The sequence below is a fragment of the Etheostoma spectabile genome, chromosome 23, assembly GCF_008692095.1.
Source record: "Etheostoma spectabile isolate EspeVRDwgs_2016 chromosome 23, UIUC_Espe_1.0, whole genome shotgun sequence".
NCBI lineage: Eukaryota > Metazoa > Chordata > Actinopteri > Perciformes > Percidae > Etheostoma > Etheostoma spectabile.
Genome location: NC_045755.1, coordinates 13,618,367 through 13,643,512, shown reverse-complemented (window position 1 = coordinate 13,643,512; position 25,146 = coordinate 13,618,367). Strand labels below are relative to the sequence as shown.

Here is a 25,146-nt window from a genome sequence, read left to right as displayed (position 1 = left end):
ACTACCACATGTTTGTGTAGGATTCATTTCATCATTTGCATGTATGGTAAACATCAGTTTTAAGCGGATGAACACTTTTTAGCACAACACCGATGAACCGCAATCAATGAGCCTTTTACGCTGTAGGCTACTGCACAAGCAACACACACACACACAGGATTTATAGTTAGATAGCCTTTTTTGCACGTCTGTTTGAAATATATGCTTGCATTATCTCATGTTTTCACTTGTTTGGAGAATGCAGTAGTGCCGCACACCTCGAACATCACCCTCCACATGGCCGTGGTGCTAGGGAATCCCTGTGGAAAGGAAATAGCCTTTCTGTCTTAAGAAAGGAAAATCCCCCCTACACTCATGTGGCTGCTACCTCACTGTTCCATGTGCTTCACTGAAGCCCATTCATATTCAACTGCAGTGAAGTCAAGGAGAAAGAAGTGAGGTGAGGTGTGGTGGTGTGTGTGTGTGTGTGGTGTGTGTGGTGTGGGTGTGTGTGTGTGGTGTGTGTGGTGGTGTGTGTGTGTGTGTGGTGTGTGTGCGTGCGTGCGTTAAGCGTTAAGCGTGTGAAGAGAGAAAGCGTGAGGGAGGAGCAATAGAGCTAGAAAAGGTCACACTGCCTGTAGCGCATTACGTTATTCCCACCGGCACAGGAATATAGAGCCACACCCTACACGCCACGCACACACCACACACACACACACACACACACACACACACACACACCACACACAAACACCAACACAAACAACACACCCAACACAACACACACACACACCCACACACACACACACACAAACAACACACACACACACACCAACACACACACACCTATCAACCGTCAATAACCCACACTGCTTCCTAGCTAATGGACATGAGGCTAGTACAAATCATTGGAGATAAAGGGGTGATGGGACAGTGGGTGTGTTAGTTTTGCCTCTTGCCTGCGGCAGGAAGGTAAAGCATGTCTTGTTTTCTCGGTTTGCCTTCCTCAACCTGACCTTTATGGCTGTGTGCTTCCTGAAGCGACAGTTTGTGCTCAAATTAAGGGTTAAGGCCTGCCTGTTTAGAGTGCTCTAACTACCTGCAAAGGGACACATGATGAAAGGGGCGTGGAGAGTGGATAAAAAGGTAAAAGGTGTCGACGCGGAACAGAAATTTTATATCATGTACTGCACCTGCTTCCCATCAGGGTTAGACCAAGAAAGCATCTACCTAAAAAAAATATTTAAATAAAGTAACCTAATCAAATTCTTACAATTTAAACTGTTAGTACCATTGCACTGAAGAGATAGATTGATAGGGATATGGTTTAAATCACATGTAATGTCTTGACAACATGGAGATTCAATATAAAGATAGCCAGCCAGAGATGAAGTAGAGTGACATTGTGGCGGACCAAGAGTGAGCAGTGAGAAGGAAAGACAGTGAGTATGGTGAGGGTGGAGGGAATTAAGGCACAAGACACACTGCATCAAACCAAAGCAATGCTCCGAGCTGGGTGCGTCAGCAGTCCATTCATGTTCTTATATTTTCCACTAAAGGACAAAACTAAAAAAAGAGTGAGACAACAAGGGGAGGTAAAGTTAAAGAAAATCAAAGATAAGAAAGACCGAGCAGAGATAGGGAAGAAAGAGGGCATCGAGAGAGAGGAGGAGAGAGAGAGAGAGAGAGAGAGAGAGAGAGAGAGAGAGAGAGAGAGAACAGTGTCCCCATCTGCCTGCCGTTGCCACCACAGCAATGCTGGAAAGCTTTGCTAGACTCTTTGGAAAGGCTGGATTATTGCTGGGGAGCAGACGGTTAAAATCTGGTTGCTGTGGGGATGTCACTGTCCATCTATGCCTAGTGTTTGTCTATTCCCCTAAGCAACACAAAGCCCCAGAAAGCCACAGAACAAGAGGATGTTCATAAAAGAAGAGAGCAAAAGATAGCATTAGCAAACTGTTTTTTGAAGAGGTAGATCTCTAAAAAGGTCTGAGTGCTTTGAGCTTACCCAACTACCTCAGGACACTGCAGAGAGAGCAGGAGGGAGGCAGGGGGAGGGAGGGAGAGAGAGAGAGAGAGAGAGAGAGAGAGAGAGAGAGAGAGAGAGTGTGGGAGCGCGAGAGAGCAAGAGATATCCAAGCCGGCGCACACCCTCTCTTTTGCTGCTACAACGGTTCCTTTCCACATCGACGCTACTCTTAGCGTCACGCCTGTAAGCTGCGCGCTCACCCAGCGCTAGCCTTCCCCGTCTTGCTCCTCTCCCTAGTCGGACGCTGCATTAGCGAGGGGGTGCTGATCACCACGAGGAGAGAAGGAAAAATAAAAAGAACTGGAAAAATAGAAACAAGCCGAAGAGAGGAAAGAGAAACTGCGCACCACCCCTCCTCCCTCTAACCCACCTCGATCAACCCAGCTACAACACCCCCACTCCTCCCAGCACCCCCTTCCATCCCCCACCCCACTCCCCCTCTGAAGAAATTGACGGATTATTGGGAAGTGCAAGGGAGGCAGGCTGCAGCTGCTGCTGTGTGTGCTCACTACTGCTGCTGTGTGCTTCGCAGGGATGGTGTGTGCGTTTGCAATTGCTGTTGTCGCCACCACGGCTGCCGAGGCTGGAGTGTGTGGCTAGTTAAGAAGAGGAAAAAGCTAATGATGGCAGCGTGTGTCGCCTAGTCTTTTCAACCCCTTCCGAGCACTCCTGGTGAAAAGAAAAAAAAAGGAAAATCAAGTGGACACGATGCTACATTGAGAGGGGAAGCAAAGGAAAGAGAGCGAGAAGGGCTGTCAGACTGACCAACTGATTGACCACTAAAAAGTGAACAGAGGAATACAGAGAGGAGGGGGTCTGTTTTCCCCCCCGGCTCGTCAACCTTTCTTCTTAACCATCGCAAACAAAAGGCAAAGAACATTGGAGAGGACTGTGGAATTTTCATTCAACCTTCTTCAATCCCACCCCCAACTACCTCCCTCTTTTTGACCTTTCTGCCTTTGCTTTTGGTGCACAAACAAATTGTGCATGTTAGTGTGGTCATCTGTGCTATGGAGACCTGGGTAAGGTGTCTAGGAAGGGGATCAACTGTCGAATTCCAAGGACAAGCAAGAGAAGAGGAGCCGACAGCAAGAAGCGAGCAAGGGCGCACTGCTGCTTTGGGAGCCTGACTGGATTCCTATCTGCAATCTTCTTTTTTCTTCTTTTTTTCTAATCAACAAGGAAAGGGAGGGGGAAAAACTCACACAAGGGCCTTCGAACCTTTCTCTTTGGATGTGTGGATTTACAAAAGGGCTCATCTTGGTTTAGCTCTTTGGCATTGATACACGTTTTGACAGAGCAAATATAAAAAAGGCTTTCTTTGCTGCTCTTGGGATATACATACATCAGATGTGAATACTACAGCTCTTTCTGATTGCAAACAAGAGGGAAGCTATTTATCTCAGTTCAAGGACCTGTAATAATAACTTGAGGTAGGTGTCTAGTTTCAACCCCTCTTTGCATCAATTTGTAACCCTACCTTCTGTCTCGTAATACAGTTTTTGGTTGCTTTATTTATCACCATGTCCTTCTCATACACACGTTTCGGAAAAGCCAGCCCTCTCTACCCTCCGTCTGCCCCTGAGCACAGCTCATGGGAATAAAATCATTGCTTAATTGAGGATAAGTCAAGTCCTCTTGTCGCTTAGCAAGCACCCAAAACCCACATTTTCCCGTTGTCCTCTTCAGTTTCCTTGACTTATTTGCTCTGGTCCCCTTAACACTACTACCAGCCAACCAGCTACTTTCCTTGATCCCCAAAGCCCCCAAAACACCCCCATCCTCCCCCTCCCCCCCCAGATGATGCTGAATTATGAATGTGCCACATCATGAGTCTCCTGGGGCGGGTAGCTGTGCATCGTGCCAGGAAAGCCGCCCTGCTCTGTGTAGTCTTCCTGATGGCGCGAGCGTGGAGCAGCGCCTCCCTGGCCTTGGCGGGGGCGGCAGTGTCTCAGGGACCCCAGGGCTGTCCACCGCAGTGTTCCTGCAGTAATCAGCAGGGGAAGGTGGTGTGCACCCGACGTGGCCTCACCCGTGTGCCCCCCGGCATTCCAACCAACACGCGACACCTCAATCTAATGGAAAACGCCATTGAGGCGGTGCAGGCTGACTCCTTCCGTCACCTGCACCACCTTGAGGTGCTCCAGCTTGGGCGAAATGCCATACGGCAGATTGAGGTGGGCGCGTTTAATGGACTTACCAGCCTCAACACACTGGAGCTGTTTGACAACCGGTTGACGGTGGTGCCCAGTGGGGCCTTTGAGTATCTGTCTAAACTACGTGAACTGTGGCTGAGGAACAACCCCATTGAAAGTATCCCCTCCTACGCCTTCAACCGGGTGCCCTCCCTCATGCGATTGGACCTGGGAGAATTACGGAAATTGGAGTACATCTCAGAGGGAGCTTTTGAGGGCCTACAAAACCTCAAGTACCTCAATCTGGGCATGTGCAACATAAGGGGTGAAATGCCAAACCTGAGTCCCCTCAAGGGCCTGGAGGAACTGGAGATATCTGAAAATCACTTCCCAGAAATAAAGCCAGGCTCCTTCAAAGGCCTGCGCTCACTGAAAAAGCTATGGGTGATGAACTCACAAATCTCAGTGATAGAGCGCAATGGTTTTGATGACCTATCTTCATTGGTGGAGCTTAATCTTGCCCATAATAATCTGAGCGGTGTGCCACATGATCTATTTTCCCCGCTCAGGTACCTGGTGGAGCTCCATCTCCACCATAACCCTTGGAACTGTGGCTGTGAGGCTGTATGGCTAGCACGCTGGCTAAGGGAGTACATCCCTACCAACTCAACTTGCTGTGGACGCTGTCACTCACCTGCCAGCATGAGAGGTCGACAACTGGTTGAGGTGGACCGAGGTGAGGGCGCTGCAGTCCAGTGTTCTGCACCATTCATTGCCGATGCACCAAGGGACTTAAACATCTCAGCAGGGCGAGTGGCTGAGCTTCGATGCCGCACAGCCCCAATGTCTTCAGTGCGCTGGCTCCTTCCCAATGGGACTATCCTGACACATGCTTCTGGTCATCCGAGAATATCAGTCCTCAATGATGGTACCCTTAATTTCTCAAATGTCCTGGCAGTAGACACAGGCACTTATACCTGCATGGTGTCCAATGCAGCCGGGAACTCCAATGCCTCGGCCTACCTTAATGTGAGTGCAGCTGAGCTTAACACATCCAATTTGAGTTACTTCACTACAGTGACTGTGGAGGTCTTGGGGCCAACCACTGAGATGCCCAAACCTAAAACTACTACAGCTGCTGCAGCAGGGGCTGGGGTAGCTGGAGGAGGGATAGGCCAAGGGACAACAACTACAACTGCCTCTCCTTCCGTCTTTCAGCCAGTCTTCATCTCCACACCAACTGTGCTGTTGCAAAGCACTGACAGCCCATCAGGTGCAGCTAAGACATCTGTGGTGCCAGTTGTCACTAGCAAGCCAGGCAAGTCTGGCCCTAGCTTGGATGAAGTGATGAAGACCACTAAGATCATAATAGGTTGCTTTGTAGCGGTGACACTGCTGGCTGCTGTCATGCTCATCGCCTTCTACAAACTGAGGAAGCGCCACCAGCAAAGGAGCACAGTGGCAGCTGCGCGCACTGTGGAGATTATCCAGGTGGATGAGGAGGACCTTCCTCCACCAGCGTCTGCAGCTCAAGAGTCAGCTCTCTCATTGCCTGAAATCCGGGACCATAACAGCATACACAAACTGGACTTTATCAGCCACAAGACTGACTATAGCTTTCACAAACCCAAGGCCGAATACAAACCCCAACCTGATTTTACCCTTCACAAGCCGAAGGCTGAGTATACCACATACAAGCCAAATATGGACTTCAGTAGCCACAAATTCATCCCAGATTACAGCACTCACAAATCCACACCAGATTTTAGCCTTCATAGACCAAAGCCTGACTACAGCCAATTTAGGCAGGACTACAGCACTCACAAACCTAAAGCGGAATACAGCCCATTCAAACCAGACTTCGGCACTCACCCAAAAACTAAAACAGACTACAGCCCATTCAAACCAGATTATGGCACTCATCCTAGGCAGAAAACTGACCTCAGCCCATTCAAACGAGATTACAGCACCCAACCAAAACCTAAACATGACTATAGCCCGTTAAGATCGGACTACAACACACAGCATAAACCTAAGGCTGAATACAGTCCATTCAAGCCAGACTTTGGAACTCACCCAAGACCTAAACCTGATTACACCCCATTTAAGCCTGACTATAGCACTCAGCCTAAACCCAAAATAGACTACAGTGCCCAGAGATCTAAAACTGACAGTACCTACAAACCCAAGGACCCTTATTCTTCCCATAAGACTGCAACTAATTACAGCGCCTTTAACACTGACTTCAGCCCCCAGAAAGCGGATTACAGCGCCTTCAAGTCTGACTTTAGTCCACACACTCAGAGACCTAAACTTGATTACAGTCCACACAAAATGGAATACAGCCCCCAAAAAGTGGACTACAGTACTCTAAAGCCCAAATATAACACCTATAAACCAACTGGCCATGGGGCTAAATGGACAGAAAACAATATTGGGAACTCTTTGCCTCGAACCATGCCCAGCACCATTACAGCAATGGCTGAGCCCTTCGTCATAAAAACTCACACCAAGGAGAAGGTGCAGGAGACTCAGATTTAAAAAGCCCCCCTCAAAATGCTCCCTCTCCTTTACCTAGATTCCTAGCTCCCACCCACCACCGTCCCGTCATTTCTTCATAAATTCATGCAATAGAATGCACAACAAAAAAAGGACAGGAACTACTTTTTTGTACAGAGTGCAAACTTAAAGACTGATGATTTCTTGTTGTACATGCTTATAAATATATATATATATATATATTGATATATATATATGGACAAATTGAAACTACCATGGGCTGGTGATAGAGAAACATATATTAAAAAGAAATTGAAACTATTTTCTAACTTGTAACTTCTATTTAAAACAATGAGTTGTTTAAGATGCTGTCTTGACTTTGACAAATGAGGGTAGTCTTGTTTTAAAAAAGGGGCATTCTGTGTGATTTTTACACCATGCTACAGAGAATGCAGTGATAAGAAAAAAAATATTTATACTGAGAAGACTTTCTTTAACAAAAACCGAAAAAAGGTCACTGTCGATCTTTACAGGTTTATCTTGTAAAAGCACCAAGAATTTGTACTGTGCCAAATGTTATAAATGCAATAAAAAGGATTTTTGGAAGAAAAAAAGGAAGTACTAGAGAAAGATGTTTCCCCCCCCCCCCCCCCCCCCCCTTGACTTCTTCTCCTGGTGTATACTGTAACGATCAGCCTAATGCTTTAGACACTGCAGTAAGATGCTGCAGCTATACTTTAACCCTACATGTGCTGAATTACTCAGGCAGGATGAATCACGGTGCAGAAGTGGATGTTGTTATCTTTTTTTAATCTCTCAACACCTCCTATTATATTATTTATATGTAACAAAGGAGTTTGTTCAGTTTCTATTTTAAACCACCAGTGAGTGTCATGGTGCTTCATCAAGGTGTGGCTGATCAAAAGTCCATATTTTATTTAAGTTCTTAAGTTCTACAAATGCTTTAAGAATTAAAAGATGAAGCAATGTTGTTTCCACAGACAAGCATAGCAGTGCTATCAAAACATCTGTTAATTTAAATGCTCATTACATATTGTTTTTCAACAATTTAAACAGATTGTGTTACCTCCTATTTTCCACATTAGAAACCTGAATTATTAATCATGTACCTAATGAGTGAAAAGGGTGATAAATGAAGGTGAAATACTGTTTGGGTGTCTTGCACTTTGCCAAAAATATAGATCCTCATTTCACTTTTCATTGCATTGCCAGCTGTTGTGCCTTCATCAATCAGTATGGGGTCTTTTACGGTGACAAATGCATTGGGGTCTCTGTTAACTGCTCATTTTTCATCTTCAACAATATCTTGCCTCTCAATCATAATATAGCCCCACTGTTCTCTGCCTAACAAAGAAAGATAACATACACAGTGGTTAATACGTATGCATTAGCCAGGTGAGCCAGTTTGTTTTTGGAAACCACAGTGTGAGGAATTTTAAAACCAAGCAGTGATGTTGCCATTCGTTCTACTTTAACTCTTACTCAATGACAAAATTAAGGACAGTGTTTTACACACTATAAGAATATCCAACACAGATCCTACCTCAGTAACCCTTATAAAGCTGTGCAATTCTAAAGTAAACTAATATGAATCAAAAGTACACAATAACTGGCCTCTAGAGATGCGTGACATTATCAGATCCACAGTCACAGGCCTGTGCTGGCAGGCAAAGCTTTGGCCTAGTAGTTTAGTTGACGACACCAGTTTACATAACCGGTACGAAGTGTGGAAAATGGAAACCTAGGTAGTGAACCTGCAAGGGCCCCAAGAAAAATATCAGGATTTGCCTCGCTAACACTGGAGAGTTTCAACATTTGAGACAGTGGAACTAAAAAAAAGGGTTGTTTGAATAGAAATGAGAGAGAGGTTGATATGGCGCATCACTAAAATAGTGTAGCAGTTAGCTGAGAGCTTGTGATGTGCTTTACCTGTAGTCAAAGCTGTCAGACAAGTGTTTTAGGGTGACAGTCCAGTTATGAGAAATAAGAAAGTGACAAAAAGAGGGTGTGAGATAAAGTAAGGGATGGAGGTTAAAGAGACTGGCTGATGAGGGTGAGTGAGCATATTGTGCAAGGGTTTATTTTATCTTTTTTACGTTTAGTTTTATAGGATATATGGTGCTTGGATCACGTGTAGAGTAAGACAGCTTTTGTTGTAAATGTGTCATTTAATTGTCCTCTAACATTCTGCTACATTAAAAGGCTGGGATGGATATGATGATCCCAATGAATAGAGACTACTTTGGAGTAAACACGGATGGAAAAGTTGTGCAGTGCAGCAGAAAAATATATATCACAGAAAAAAAACAAATTGTATACAAGGAAAGCATTGCATCTTCCTAAAAAACATATATAGAGACAGTACGTTTCCACACACTTGCGGTGATGTTAGGGACCAAGGACACTTAGCATATTAAGAAAGGGAGGGCCAGAGAGACATATTAAGAAAAACATTTAACATGACTATTAAGGTGTGCCCCGGCAGCCATAACTGCAACGTCCGATCGAATCCGGCTGCGGATCATTGTGGAATGTCATACCCCTATCTCTCCCACCTTTTTCTGTTTGCCTCTCTACTATCACCTTTCCAATAAAAGGTTTTTGTTGTGCCAACAAAAACAAACATGCAAAGACACCCCTTTTAGAATTTACTGACCATTTGTCAATACGCTGACTCACATCTCAGACAGCATGCCTTCGTCTCCCACTCCTGTTGTTTACTTACAATTGTTTTTATACCGTAGCAATTTAAAGCCAGGAAGCAGTTTTCCAATTGTCTTTAATGTGAAGCATGTGGAAGGAATGTTCAAACAAGTATGTTTTATCTAAACGGATACAGTAAATGGGTTAGTTAGATTGTGAGCAGTTGTATGAACAGATGTAAGCTCTGTATTAATCTGTGTTACGGCATTCTATCCTAAGCTTGGACATACTGTATTGCACTTTGTATGCCACAGTATGATATAGCAGGACGGTTCTTGTGCTACACCATACTGTTCAATACTGAAGTATGTTGTGCTATGTGGTAACATATTAAGCTGTGCTGTGCTATAAAAGGCTCTGTCATACTAATCAGTCAACATGGCTACAGGGTCATCAACCAGCCAATCAGCTAGGCAGCCACTGAAGGGCTCGTCTCCATGGGAAACACTTCATCCCTCCATCCTCGTCATTTTCTTCTGTCTGTGTGCTTCATTAGCAATCATGAAGTCATTTGAAAGAGGAAGCAAGTTAAGATGCACCTATTTACCCACAACACACAGAGCTTGGGTAGAAAAAGAAAGGAAAATAATGGAAGAAAGAATATAAAAGGGTATAGGAATTGAGATTTATTTATTTATTTAGAAAATAAAATTTAAGTGGGATGGAAAGCATGACAGACTGTAAAAAAATGTACAAAAAAATGTATTAGGGAACAAGCAAAAGTAAGAAATTTAGCCAGAACAGAAAATAGGATTGGTAAAGGGAGCAGATCTAAGAAGCAAAAAGCAGACAGCAAGGGCAAAACAAGATATACACAGAAAAATATTACAGGACTGGATAAGGTGGCTGATGGTACATAGTGTTGCTGGGAGACTAAAATAAATAGACAAGAGAACGAAAAGTGAGAGGTGAAGGAGGGGAAGGGAATTAAGGGAGAATTTGGCCACAATGAAAAGATAAGCCGGGTGGGGTAAGAAAGAAGCAAAAACAGAAAACAGACAAAAGAAATACAGACAAGGTAACATGTGATGAAAAAGAAATAAAAGTGAGAGAAAAAGAAGACGAGTTGGACCTACCAAAAGGGGAACGCAAAGCAGCGAGAATAGATAAGAAGAGTGCAAAGGCACTTGGGAAAGGAGTAAGCAGAGCAAATGTGATGCAAGAGTGCCAGCTACAGATGGAATGGGGGATATATAGTCTGGCCATTATGGCTCGTGAATGATTGTTGAATGGCCTGGAATGCACAACAAGGGATGTGGTGGGGTGGGGACTTGACCGCTGGGGGTACTTGAGGAAAGGAGACCAGCGAATATGACGGCAGAGAGGATAGGAGGATCAAGAGGTCGGCGCAAATGGAAGTGTAGGGACGATGACGGCCAGAGTGCAACCAGGCGTTTGTGTTTTCAGTGTGATCAAGACAAACCCAAATTGAACAAGTCAAAGCCCTTAAACCAGTAGCAAAAACAAACATACTTTCACTTAAATTTAATCCTAGGAAGGAACTCATTCCCAACTATTTTGATGCAATCTCTTAATTAGATTTTTTTCTCATTTTAAATTACTTGGCACTAGACAATTACTATGCAGAAGATGGCTATAATAAAGTGTCATTGCATTAGAAATGACCCATAGGCATTATAATATCAATTCTCTTGCACTTTCCATGTAATTTCTTTTCAGAAAAGCCTGCATAATTATGTTTAATATTGGAACGTTATTTAATTTTTTGCTAAATATACTATACGTGGCAAAATGGCCCATGCCAATTGCTATGTGTTGTCATTTATTTGTATTTTAAAAGGTCTTATTGATGATTGACAATCAATATGATTAAAGAACCGGCCTAAAATCTGTATCCCTAGTTAATGGTAAATGTGTTCAACACAGTGCATGTGCAAGGATTGTTGTATGAGCACTAGCCAGTGTGCTAGTGGAGCAGACAGGAGGCTATTCTAAGCAGGCCTGGGAGCGTGCTGCCTTGTGAGTCAACATGAGTCAGGGCCAGAGTTGTTCGGTCATAATGTCAAATATAGGGACTGGACGGGATGCAGAGTCAAAGAGTGGGGACGGCACATCATCTATGGAAAGAGCAAGTCCGTGTTCATTATGACAAAAGAGAAATTGAGTCAGGAGGACTAATGAATCACTTAACCTTTAATGTTTGGCTTTGTCACATGGTCTTTTCTAATTAAATTATTAAATCAACAATCTTTTCCATAATGATAATACATTTTACATACAGTGCACTATACATGAAGGTAAAGGTGCGGAAGGTGGAATGAAAAAACTAGTGGCGGCAACTTAATGTTTGCTAGTGCGTCTGACTTTTACTGAGTGACAAATGGTGTAAATAACCATATTCACTGACCAGCTGGTGGTATTAGTTGTTGGAACTGAGGTCAACAGAAGCAGAAGAACAATTTTAATCACAGTATACAGTTGGCAATGAGCCCAGTGCAGTCAAAGCTGTAGTGTTGAATAGGTGCATGCCAACAGATTTTATTGGATATGTACTGTGGTCAGATCTACCAAGATTTTGTTGCTAAAACTAAGACAGAATGGCAGGTGGGTTATGTGAGCTATTTCTGCCATGTAGAGGACCACTCTAAGTGTGTTACTCCCTGTGAGACAGTTTATTGCCCTTTTTGGTTAGTGAAAAACACCCAGCCAGCAACAATGAAGCCTTACTTTTATGATCCTATCCAGTGGTTGAAGCTAAGGTGTGTGTGTGTAGTAAATCATTCCTACTGAGAGCAGCAAACTGGGGACTGAGACATATTTGAGGAGGCGTGTGTTGAGGTTTGTGTGTGTGCACAAACACAAATAAAGATAAAGACACACACAAAAGTCTGCACATACACACAGCGCACATAAAAAATGAAGCCATTGATCATTAATTTCACTGCTTTTGGTGATATTTACAGCCTGGAGAAAAATCATGATCACAGATGCATCACCAAGGATACCATGCTTGGGATCAGTCCATATTCACTCACTCACAAACACAGACCTACACAGTCCATCAATTCAGGGCATTAACATGTTATTTCTTATCAATTGTAAATAAAGCACAAGCTCCCTGATTCTGCTTTAGTCTAATAAAACTTTTGAGGCAGCGTATTAGTAGGCTTTAACAGAGGCAACTGTAATGACCTTCAAAAACTATGACATACAGTCAGGGATGTCTGCATACTGTATGTATTCTTTAAATAGAAAAAGACAAGAAAAGGCCCATCAACAGTGTGCTGAAAAGAAAAATGTTGCCTTTATGCTGCATTTACAAATATAGTTATTTTAGATGCAAGTGGTAAATTGATGTTCAGATTGCTTTGCATGTTAAGTGTAGCTACTATGGAGAAGAGTTCTTTTTATGTGTGTGTGTGTGCCTGTGTGTGTGTGCGTGCGTGCGTGCGTACAAAAGAAGCGAGGAAAAAATAAGCTTTCTTACAAACCTGCAGACTGATGTTACATGAAAAAGCAGTTTGTGGGTTACAGAGTGCTCTGGGATTTAATGTTGTGTATCTGGGTGAAGACATTTTGGTGAGTGTAGAGGGGTGGGATTGGGGTGACAAAATGGCCTCCTTCATTGCTCAACAGATTAAAGAAAGGAGGCAGTGAGAAAGACACACACGCGTAAGAGAATTATCTGAGGTGGATAGCGAGGGCAGCACATTACCTACAACACCCTGATTTAGTATGTTGGACGACAAGAGTGCTAGATGGAAAAAGGACACGGAGAGAGAGAGAAGTGGGCAAGAAAAGGAGAGTGAAGAAATAGAGAGAGGGTGCAAGAGCAGGCAACACGGAAGAATTGAAAAGGTTATTGCAATAGATAAGAAGCTCCTATCAGACACATTACATATAGCTCAGTATTCGTTCTGTGGGATCATGAATTTACACCGACGTGGACTTCAAGATGACAAGCAGTGTGCTAAAGTCAAAGACTTCCTGAGAAAAAGTGCACTGCAGAGCATAGAGTAGCACATGAAAGCAACTCGAGATGAAAGCTCTGACGAGCTGCGTAGAGCATCCATGGGTTGAAACAGTTTTCATGCGGTGGCAGAATTATTTAACTGCTGCAGCAAACTGCTGTGTGGGTTTAAATGTGTGTGTGTGTGTGCATGTGGGTCAGCAGTGATCTTTAAAGATCAAACAAATCAATAGCCAACCTCTGTGTGCAGTGGACAAGTAAAGCCTTACTGCATTGTAGGCGGTGAAGTCTTTTTGCCCCCACTTGAAATTTTATTCTTTAGCAGGGGGCATTTGAAAATTAGTCAGGCTTTGTTAATTTACTTAATCTTTTTTTATTAAGATTATTTTTTGGGCATTTTTAGGCCATTATCGACAGGACAGCTGAAGACATGAAAGGACAGAGAGGGGGAACGACATGCAGCAAAGGGCCGCAGGTTGGAGTCGAGCTCAGGCCCGCTGCGTCGAGGAGTAAACCTCTATATATGGGTGTCCGCTCCACCAACTGAGCTATCCAGGCGCCCTGTTTATTTACTTAATCTAAGTGGAGTAAGCTGTAGATCTCCAGCGAAACAGAAACAGGGGAAAAAAGCTCAAGCTGTTTTCATGAGGCGGCAGGGTCCAGCCGCTGATCTCAGCCACAAGTTTTAGTGGCTCCTAAATGACTGGCGTCTCCAAAAGTGCTTGTTTAAAATACAGTCCTTACTTAATAGAAAAAGGATGCTGGTTTACTGGCAGACCTAAGACAGCAGTGAAACAATAAGACTTTCTGTAAACATTTAGCTTATTCTTATTTCTCTTTAATTCTGACTTCAGATACATGTGGTTGGACTTAAACTGAAAGGAAAAAGTGTGTGCTGTCAAGTGGTCTGTTTTTGTATTTTTGTGTGGTGTTAGCAGTTGAATTATTGTCCAATGTCCAGTGGTTTTTGGTCATGTCTTTAGATAGACTTCAGCCCAATGTTAAATCTATTGATAACACAGATGTGTGACTGCATGCCGTCTAAGTGAAAGAGCTTGTGTAGGAGTCGCTGCAGGTGACCCTGCGCCAGTTTTACTAAGCCACCTCCTAATAAAACTGATCAAAGCAAATGCCATCCCAGAAAACAGACAGCAAAGAGCATTTTAACCCAGTAGCTGGTTATCAATGTCAAACAATGAGACAACACTCAGACTTTAACTTTGTGACATCCTCCAGAGCTACACTGGGGAAATCTAACACGTTGAGTCCTCCTTTGCTAGTTTAAGACAGATGCAGTTGTCAATTTTCCGTCCAGCTCCCGTGTCATTCAGCAAATGCACTTGTGCCCATCTGTGAGCCCAAGGGCGTGCTGGTCTTACAGAGGTGTGATCAGGTGCATTCTTGGCATATTGCTATCTTAAGGCACAGGAAAGTGATTACGCCATTGACCCACAAAAACCTGGACTAAAGTCAATAATGCAGCATTTCATTGTTTTTTTAACAGTGCATTAGTAAAATGTGCCTAGGATGTGCACAGTGTGTGCACACTATGGTTGTTACACACAGGGAAGCGCAGCAACACACACAAAAAATTTAAAATTAAAATATTACAAAGTGAACTAGTATTATATGATCTGCTCGCACGCTTTCACTTCATGAACAGATCATTTTCTTCTCCTGAAAATCTCTCCTTCCTGCTTAGCAAATTCGCCATCAAAATAACAATGATCCAAGGTATAAAACGGCTTTTAAAGGGAATGGGAGATGACACGCTGATTGGTTTATTGCATGTTATGCCCAAAACACACCTATGATTAATGAAGACACTAAGTACCACCCTTTTAAACCATGCGCCCTAAAACCACCTGGGCAAGGCGCTTCACGCCATGCACTTAGATCGTTAAAATAGGGCCCATTATGACATTGGATAAATTATAAATATGAAGCTGATGTTGGAACTTTTAAACCTTGCAGACGTATACATTAAGGAAGAACTTAAGGCCCCACTGCAAGAAAAGAAATTGGAAAGAAAAAAACGACTGCCATAAAATAAAGTAATGAGAGGTCAGGACAACCCCTTTGTCACGATATGCCTACAGCTACATGTGTAGTGGTGTGGGCATCAGTGAGGATTTATTGTGCATTCTTATTAGAAAAGCAAACATGTTCTATAAACAAAAATTGTTTTCAGGGCAGTGTTAAACATTTCAGAACCAAGACATTTTAAACAGGAGGTGAATCAGAGGCGCCGTGTGGCCCCCAGCTGAGCGCGACCTCGTCGGCCTGCCTGATATCAGAGGACCTGCCCAACGGGAAAGCCAATAATTAGAGCACTAGTTACACTGCTCTTCTTCCCTGAACACAGTGGTTGTGTTTAATTAGCTGGATTGAGGGACAAGACACATCAAAGACGTGTTTGTGCAAATAGTCTTGTGTTTGTCAATTAATTACAGTTTTGTTGTTGATCATGTAAAATTACTTCAAACCAAGTCGTGAGCGATAGTCTGGGATGCAACAGTGTTAACATGAGGGATTAATGCTAATGCGTGAGAAAGTACTAATAAAAATAGGTGGTATCACGCAACAGTGATGTGAAAAAAAGAAAACCTATAGAGTTACTTCTCAAGTGGGAGTTTAATACTATGAAGAGGAGGATGTGTATTCAGCTCATATGATGACTACTGAAGTAAGCAGAGGGAAATCATCAAAGAAAAGAAGAAAACACAAAAAGGAGAGACAAAGGTGGCTCAAGTTTAATGACTAGTGGAGGAGAGGAGAGGAGAGAAGAGGAGAGGAGAGGAGAGGAGACTTGGCAAGCATTCACCCTCCCACTCTGTTGGCAGCAGAGGCACTAACTGTTTGCTCACAGCAGTACATGCACCTATTAGTATTGTTCCAGGAGAGAGAGCGAGAGCATGTGTGTGTGTGTGTGTGTGTGTGTGTGTGTGTGTGTGTGTGTGTGTGTGTGTGTGTGTGTGTGTGTGTGTGTGTGTGTGTGTGTGTGTGTGTGTGTGTGTGTGTGTGTGTGTGTTTACTTCTCAGCCAAAAGTGGGAAACAAGTTGCTATGAAGTGGCAGACGAAACATTATGGAACAACAATAGGAAATGTATGAGGAAGCAAGCACTTGTCTGTCTGTGTGTGTGTCAGACCTTAGTGCTAAATGTCAGCAATATAGAAACACCAGAGACCACGGTGCCAACAACACCACAGTTTCTGAAAACTACAGCTTCCTTGAATTTCAGTAATGGGAGGACAGGCTATCAAAACCTGAACTTGTAGTTGTTGAATGCTACAAAAATTGTTTTATCCTAGTTAGATTGAGAGGTGTTAAAATGTTATGTCAAAGATAATGAAATGCACTTTTAGGCCTGAGAAGTATTGAGCACCATTCAGACACGCTTACACAGCAGCAAACACTCACTTGAAGAGAGATTCAGCTGGTGACGAAAGCGTTTTAAGAAACTGCAGTGCCCCAGCCAGGCTTTCTTGGAACTTCCCCTGCATACACCCCTGCACATTCAGAGAGAGATTCAGCCAGCAAAAGGGTTTAAAGAAACTATATTTCTATAGCTGGCCTCAATTGAAGCTATGCTTGCGCAAAGATACACACAGCTCTCTGCCTGTCGCCCACTTCTGCCATTAGCTTTATCTGTTTGAATTCAAAGCTAAAAGCCCAATTCCCATTGGTTTTTTGAAAATATTTTTGCCAGGTTTGTTCTTCCCTTTATCCCCCCGACTCTCCTCTGGGAAAACATCGGGGGGGAAGGGAGGGGGCGGGGGTCGATCGCTGACACAGCCGCTGAGATAGCCTTTCTCCTGTTGCTAAGGGATATAAAGAAATAGAATGAGCGAAGAGGTAGATGGAAAGAGATGCTGAGATGGGGATAAGAGTACATGCGTGAGGACGTTATGCTGGGGTAAGCTGCAGAAGGATTACCGCTTCAACTCGCTCCTCTTTTCGGCCTTTATTTGGCGCTTATGTATTCACATCTTTGAGGCTATATTTCTGCTAGCGCAAGGTGCACACACGCGCACAGATGGAAAAAAACGTGTCTTGTGACTGCAGAGGAAAAGGTGAGAGAAAATATAAAAAGGACAAGACAAGAGGAGATGGGAGGTCTAGGGAGGTGTGCCCTCTACACAACAGGGGCCTGACATTGACAACTCAATAAGCGAGCATGCAACGGACGACTGACATGAAACACAGAGAGACACACACATAGAAGATGTGGGGAATAGAAGAGGTGAAGATGGTCTGTGTGAACAGCACGGTGTGTGTGTGTTGGTCTACATGAACCATATGTAAATTCTGCCATCATAAAAAAAAACTAGGGAGTGGGGGAGAAAAGGCGCTGAAACAGCTGACTTCAGTGTGTGCATGTGCAAGCCCGATTTTGTGTGCGTCTTTGTGGAATGCGTTTTAAACCCTACAGCCAAAACAACGTCGACATGTGGCAACTGCTGCGTTGTCAAGGGAACCATTAGCACAACTGAAAGGCTGGTATCTGCCCCGTGCACGCACGCACGCACGCCGACCCTCTTGCATGTAGGTTAGTGATGCCTGAGAAAATAATTCCTCTGCATAGGCACTACATATAGATCGCAGGGTGTAAGAAGCTACATTTGACACAGACCACAAAGCAATCTAAACAACATCAATATACCACTTACAGCTAAAATAACTATGTTTTGATGTATGCATAGTGGAGACACAACGATAGATGGATATGTATGTGTCGGTCAAAGCTGTCAATATTTTTACGCTGTTGTGTCACAGTCATCAACAGAATAAGATCAATCTAAGCATCAATAAAGCATAGAGGCCTAGAGCCACTTCCTCAGGGGGGCTTATCAGCGATTCAAATAACACATAGTGAAGGACATAGACTATATAATGTTTCTACTACTGTGCACCATCTAGGTCAGACTGCAACCGGGAACATCCTGGTATTATTCTAGCATTAAATGTCAATAAACTACATTTATTTAAAGCATGTTGTTTTAAACAACAATAAGTACAAAAAATGTTTTCAGATTAGGACAGAATGGATTTGTTGCTAATGAATTTGAACAGACTGTTAATTTTGCCTCTGAAGCCAATTGCACGCCGTTTTTGTTAGTGTCAAACAGTGTTCATGTTTTGATAACAAACACCTATGGGCCAGCTGCTCAGAAGGCAACGCAGCAGAGGGATTTGGGTATGTGTGTTCATGCAACTGTGTGTAAGAGTATTTTCCTTGTGGGTCAGACTGAAAGAGACGCAGACTAAAAAGAGGTTAGTGAAAGTAACATGTGTATACAAAAATCACAAAGGGGGTGCAAGTTGGGGTAACAAAAGACAACAACAACATTAAAAAAATGGGGGAAGTGTGTGTGTGTGCGCGCAAAAATCCCAACATTAATTTAGTGAGGAACATAAAATGCCAGTCAAGTTAGAAGAATGGTGAGGCAAACAACAATAAAAGCAAATTAAGAGATGAACAATAAAAATGAAACTGTCTCTTGGGGCAGAACTAGAGATGGAGAGTCAGCTGAGCGAAGGAGGATTAACATAACAATTTTTTTTAAAAGCTGAGGCATTTTCCAACACTCGTTTGTTGAGATATTTGAAATTTTACTTAAATAACTCACTTTCATTTCCATCTCATATTTAATAACCAAAAAGAAATTTATTAGAATTTAAAGTAGACCTTTAAGTAACTAACAATGGCAGTTACAGAACCTCCTTGTTTGTGATTAAAAAGCCAGAGCCAGATGAAAATTGGTCCGACTGTCAGGCGACTGTATTGAGCTATCTAGTGTACCCTACTAGACTGTGCTCATTCATTATTATAGTCAATATTCCACAGTAAATCTCTCAATAGTAACTCAGTAACGTTCTTTTTCGGAATCCTCATCGTCTATTTGTCATTTCTGACCATCACAAGTGGCAGTAGCGTGCTGATTGATGTTAGAACAGCACTAGTACTGGTAGAGGAGGCGAAAAAATGAAAAGCCCCAAAAAGAACCCAAATAACGAGACAAGTAATGACGTGTCTATTGACACAGCCACTGGCTATCTGGCTGGCCGCCTGCAGTATTCACAGACGGACCGAAATTCAATATGTACTTTGAGAAGGACCAGAGTATAACGGGGGAAAGCCAAACAAAAAGGGAAACAAAGACGTGGCAGAGACAATAAAAGCCTTTTCTCCCTTTCCTGCTGCTGCAATTACTTCTGAACCATTCAGTCTTCTGGCCGCGGGTTCAACAATCATTTTTAAAAATGTGTTTGTCTAGGAATGTGTGCACACACACTGATGCCCTGTACATCCATTATGCACGCTCTCTCCTTAAATGCATTAAAATGTAGACCAATGGGGTGAGGGAAATCACAGAAAGAAAATTAAAGATGAGATGAATACAGTGAGTGATATACTGTTAGACAGTACAGTGCAAGTGCATGAGAACATTAAACTATTGCCCTCATTGATGTGGAAGAGTGCTGCAGTGCCCTTCATGTAGAGGAAAAGGCTAAGAGGATTCAGCTGGTCCCCAAGCACAGTGTGTGCCTGTGTCTCTGCACTGTTTCCAGGGTATGCTTATCAGGGTGGACAGTGAAGTTGCAATTTACACACGCACACGCGTGGTAAACAAGTTGGGGCAATAAAGCACTGAGCAGGTTACTCCCTTCCTCTCATCTCTATTCAGGCTCACCTATACCTCCGTCAATGCGATGGTGCAAATGCGTTTGTGGGTCGCTCTGCTCACCTTCAGGCTATAATTCCCAATTTGTCAAGGAACAAAGGCACCCAACTGTGATACTGATAAACACAAAGTGAGCAGTATGAGCAAACTGCTGCAAAAATTGAACTTCATCCGTGACACCAATTAGTCGACAGTCATGTAGACAAGCCATGGTTAGCGTTATGGTCAGTACTGACTTAAAATTATAAATTGAATCGTTATTTAAAATTGACAACTAACATGGTTTGCCAGTTATCTTGCTGCTACTTTATTTCACAGAACGAGAAACATCTACCATCACACACAAACAACTATTGCTCAATAGTGACTCGTATAGATGGTCAAATGGCCCGTACAGCAAAAGGTGTAAAACCTTTCATACAAACCTCAAAAACATGTTTTTTTCTTTCTCTGTTTGTATCAACACCAATAATGAGACATGCACACAAATTAGGGCACATCTGTGGATGTCTGGGTTTTTTGGTGTTTTTTTTAAGTGACAACTGGGCAAAATAATTTACAATCTGCCAATGAGGATTTATTTAAGTGTAATGCTGAAATAATTAAAAGCCCCATCTGGGTCATATCACTCAAATAAAAAACGGAATTGTACGTCACAGTTGGCAACACTATCAGAAGAAATAGCTACGATATGATGGTAAAAAATATTAAATATCTTTGGCATGGATGTAGTCCAGGCTGGTCCAGACTGCTGCAGTTATGAATGGATGGGGACAGATCCTGTCTGTGACTATAAAGCAGCAGTAATATGGATACAGGGGTGCCTTTTGCACTCGTGGTTTGTTCCACTTCAGTATGTGGTGGGAAAAAGTACCCGAGGGGCAGTTCACCGTCCCCACCGTCTGTTTGTCTCACTGACCAGGAAACCACACCATGCATTATTCATCATGTGTACTCATATTCTCTTCCCCCTCTCTCTCTCTCTTTCTTAGAGACACTCACACATTTTGCATGTGTGTGCCAAAGTATAAGACAGAAAAACAAGTCAAAAACAGACACACAAACGCATGTCGATAAAACAGGCCAATATGATGGGGGGTGAGCTGGGGGGACATGGTCAAAGCAGTACTTGTATAATCGGCCTCATGCCAAAACAATTCAAGCGTGATCGGAAATCAATGTGAGAGCATGGAAGCTGTGGAGAAATCCGATGCCGTCCTGCGGCCATGAAAGGCTAAATAAGACGTATAAAAGAGGCTCAAATGCATGAAGGATGCATTCTGTGTGCCTCTGTGCGTGTGTGAAGAATGCTAAATGAATTGATCAGAGTTGCACTGACCGCAGATGTGCACGGAGGCAGATTGAAGAAAATGAGAGACAACTAGATAACAATTAAAATCCAACTGCCACATTGTTAGCATTTATACTTGAGGTAGTGCTACTACAATAATTACCGCACGGAGAAGGAAAAGCAAAATCCTCTTGATATTACAAAAGGTGGTGAATGCATTAGCATTTAATTAAAATGCTCACTAAGAACAATTATTAAAGCAGAGAGCTCTGAGATCTGTAGAGGCAGGCGTAAGCAGGGAATCTGTGATGCTGGCCCAGTGACTCATCAACGCTCCACAACCCAGCCTCCTGCAGGTCGGAAGGCAGCATGTCCAAACCCTCACCTATGGCAGCCTGGTGCACAGTGTTCACGTCACAAGGTGGGGTTAGGTTAGGACCTGTTTACCTGTTAAGCATGCTCAGGGGAGCAACGAGCAAGCCATATGACACCCAAAATTGACACGTTGCACTATGAGGTAAGTTTCTGTCTGTGTGTGTGTGTGTGTGTGTGTGTGTGTGTGTGTGTGTGTGTGTGTGTGTGTGTGTGTGTGTGTGTGTGTGTGTGTGTGTGTGTGTTATGACTATGGCGATTATGTTAAATTCAATTGTATTTATTTTTTAACCCGATTACTGCAAATATTTATATTATTTTTCATTCATCATTATTACCATGTTAACTCTTGTCAACTGCAGCTGAAATGCGATATGGAATAAAGTGTCTCAAACTTTCAAATTGGAGGCGGATCCAACCTGCGGCCCTTTGCTGCATATCTTTCCCCTTTCCTGTAACTATCTAATAAAGGGAAAAAGCCCACCAAAAATAATCTTTAATAAAAAAAAATTTAAAAAATTTTCAAATTGGTAACAACTATGGCTGCTTGTGTACCGTTTGAAAATATAGTTTCATACTAAGAAGACAGTTGAAAAGTTTTCCGAGACTGGAACAATAGTACACCCCATTTATCACTTTGTTCTCGGGTGCAGTCAAATGTAGGATAATCTATAGCAATGGTATATTATGCAATTTAGTTTCTTAAAACAAGTACTGTTTATGACTCAATTGTAAACGCATGATTGGAAATAATTTTATAATTTTATGAATTCTGGGTTTAAATATAGAAATACATTAGGTTTAAATGTATTGAAAAACACCCTTAGATACCAATACAAAGGTCTTCTTCATGTATTACTATGTTTGTCCTTACATGCCAAGAAGTGAGAGAGAGAATGTAAGTTTTACGAGCATCTCTCTGTGTGAGGTAGAGGCAGTAAGGGCAGTACAGTAGATGAGAGACCACCCAGACTGAATGAGGTCAACAGGACTGATGGTATACGTAGGCGGATCAGTAAATTGCAAATTACTGTCCACTTAACCTGATCTCGTGCCTGCTCAAACAACTTGACCCTCTTTTCTTATTCTTTTTTCATGAACAGTAGATCCAATCAACAGTCTGTTGTTTAGGTCTTAAATAGCTTTTGAACTTGACTGACTTTGATGCCAGCATCACACTGTCATCGTCACGTTTAACATTGCAGCCCTCACAGTTCAGAATGATGCTAGCTATCATACAATATTTAAATGAGGCGTTGGGAACAGTTTAAATATTGTTTCACTGATTTGTGTATTTCCTTAACTAACACTGAACTACTTAACTCCTGTCAGTAGCTGACTCATCCTAGATAAACACGTCAATGCAGTCAAATTCTTTTGTTCTCTTTCCTCCTGGTTAGGCTGAGAGTTGCCACCCAAAAGCAAAATCAATAGAGTTCCTCAGTGACTGAGACTCTTTATGAATATATATATTTTTTTTTTTAATCAATGGCAGTTGAGAGAAATTAAATGGAAGCCATAAATAAAGGAAAGCAAAATGTTTGGGGAGTGGTGTTTACCAATGTTTTCTTTTTTTCCTTAAAAATCTGTGCTGCTGTTTCAGTTTCACGCTGGGAACGGGAGCAGTGTCTGTCAGAGATTAACACAACACAGAGGGAGCAGGAAGAGAGACAGACAGGCAGAAAAAGAGAGAGAGAAAGAAGGGAGGGAGGGATCGAGGAAGACAGAGCAGATAAACACAAAAGGGATTTTTGAAAAAAAATGTGAGTGAAAGTGAAAGACATCTTTAAAAAGCGGCAGCAAACCACCAGAGATCCACAGAAGGAATGAGGGGTGGTGATGGTTTATAAATAGAGGAGACAGAAACCAGGGCCTCTCCCCTCACTGGATGCCACATTAATTATGCGTGTCTGCATCAGGAGAAATTAAGATATGGCTGTGTGGCAGCTTAGAGAGAGAGATTGAGAATGGAGGGGGATAGGGAAAAAATTTCAGGCGAGTAGGGAGAGAATGGAGAGCTGGGCTGTGGTCGAATATTCCATTTTGCTTAGGAAGGTTCTAACAGAGTGAAATGACCCGGAAGTGGTTACTTGGCTGCCATGGTAAGAGTCGTTTGAATTGTCTAAGTGATAAGAAAAGGTGCTTCAATGCTTCCTTTGTTACCTTCTTTAGAACAGGATACACAGGACCATCCTTTACGAAAAAAGGAGATAATTGCCATTCCACAAGTCCTTGCAGCATCAAAATTTAAAGCAAAGCATCACCTTTTCATCGTTCATATTCAGAATATTAAGGTGCGCGGTAGTGCTGGCCTTAACCCTGGTGCGTGCGAACATTTTTGGGGACGTGTGAGTGAGGCAGAAATGAGTGGAAAAAGAGAAACTGGAGACAGAAAAGGCCATTAGTGGAAAACCAAAACAAAGGCGAGAAAAGCGTGTCCAGGTTTCCCCCAGAGTGAGGATGACCTGTATTTGGCACGGTTCCGGCGTGTTGCCCTCTCTCCTGGACCCAATTCAGTACAAGAACGCAGCTTTAGGGAATTCAAATTGGAATATTAGCCAGTCATTGTCATGGTCCCTGAAGCCTTTTTCTCACCCGATTCTTCCATTGGGGGGTTTGTCTTTCTGCAGTGCCATCATGCCGCATTACGCACGGCGGTCACCACGTATGTGATTATTATGTATGTGGTGATTGTTAACACCTTTTCAAGATAGAATTTGAAGACGAATGTCTAATAGGCAAACGCACGTTTCTTTAATGCAGGTTTTGTCACAAACGGTATTAAAGTTTGGACCGATAAGGACAGTAACGTTGAGCTTTACGTCTGTATTTCCAGACTTTGACATTTGATATATGTAATGTATTAAAGACAGATATTTAGTTATTTAGGCTACACTGTGTTCTCCAGTTATCAAATGCTAAGGTGGGATATCCTGTATTTCATGGAGTCAGGCCATCTCCTCCTCCTGTGCTCTGTAGCGGACAGTGTGACAGTGCAGAATAAATGATAAAGCATTTTCATTTAAGATTTGAGTTGGCGGTGTTTATAGAACAATTCTCACTCAGTACAAGCGCAAATAACAATGCTGGATTTAATCTTCATGATAACGTGGAAGATATGGAGTGAAAAACGTGTGAGAAGTACCCATACTTTTACATTATTAAGAGTAATCGTTATTCCCACCTGTACTTTCTGCAATCTGACATCAGTTCACCACCTCATTTCTCCCATCAAGTTTGTTGAGAACCACCTTCTCATTCAATGAGTTTTCTTTATTTTCATGACTATTTACATTTTAGATTATCACTGAAGGCATCAAAAGTATGAATGAACACATGATGAATTATGTACTTAACAAAAAAAGTGTAAAATAACTTCCAACATGTCTTATATTCTAGCTTCTTCAAAGTAGCCACCCTTTGCCTTTTTGATAGCGCTGCAAACCCTTGGTGTTCTCTCAATGACCTTCATGAGGTAGTCACCTGAAATAGTTTTCA

General features: G+C 42.7%; 2 protein-coding genes across 2 annotated transcripts in view; one reads left to right on the top strand and one right to left on the bottom strand.

Moving 5' to 3' along the window:
• The window catches only part of snd1 (staphylococcal nuclease and tudor domain containing 1), a 197,584-nt gene that overhangs the window by 111,072 nt on the left and 61,366 nt on the right, over positions 1-25,146 (bottom strand). The gene's annotated exons all lie outside the window — the stretch shown is intronic.
• lrrc4.1 (leucine rich repeat containing 4.1) lies at positions 1,905-7,103 on the top strand. Its single transcript, XM_032504589.1, has one exon. The coding sequence runs from the start codon at positions 3,826-3,828 to the stop codon at positions 6,682-6,684; it is 2,859 nt and encodes a 952-aa protein (XP_032360480.1). The 5' UTR covers positions 1,905-3,825; the 3' UTR covers positions 6,685-7,103.

What these genes read in the sequence shown, in the direction of transcription:
- lrrc4.1 (XM_032504589.1), top strand. Translation starts at nt 3,826, where the DNA reads ATGTGCCACATCATGAGTCTCCTGGGGCGGGTAGCTGTGCATCGTGCC.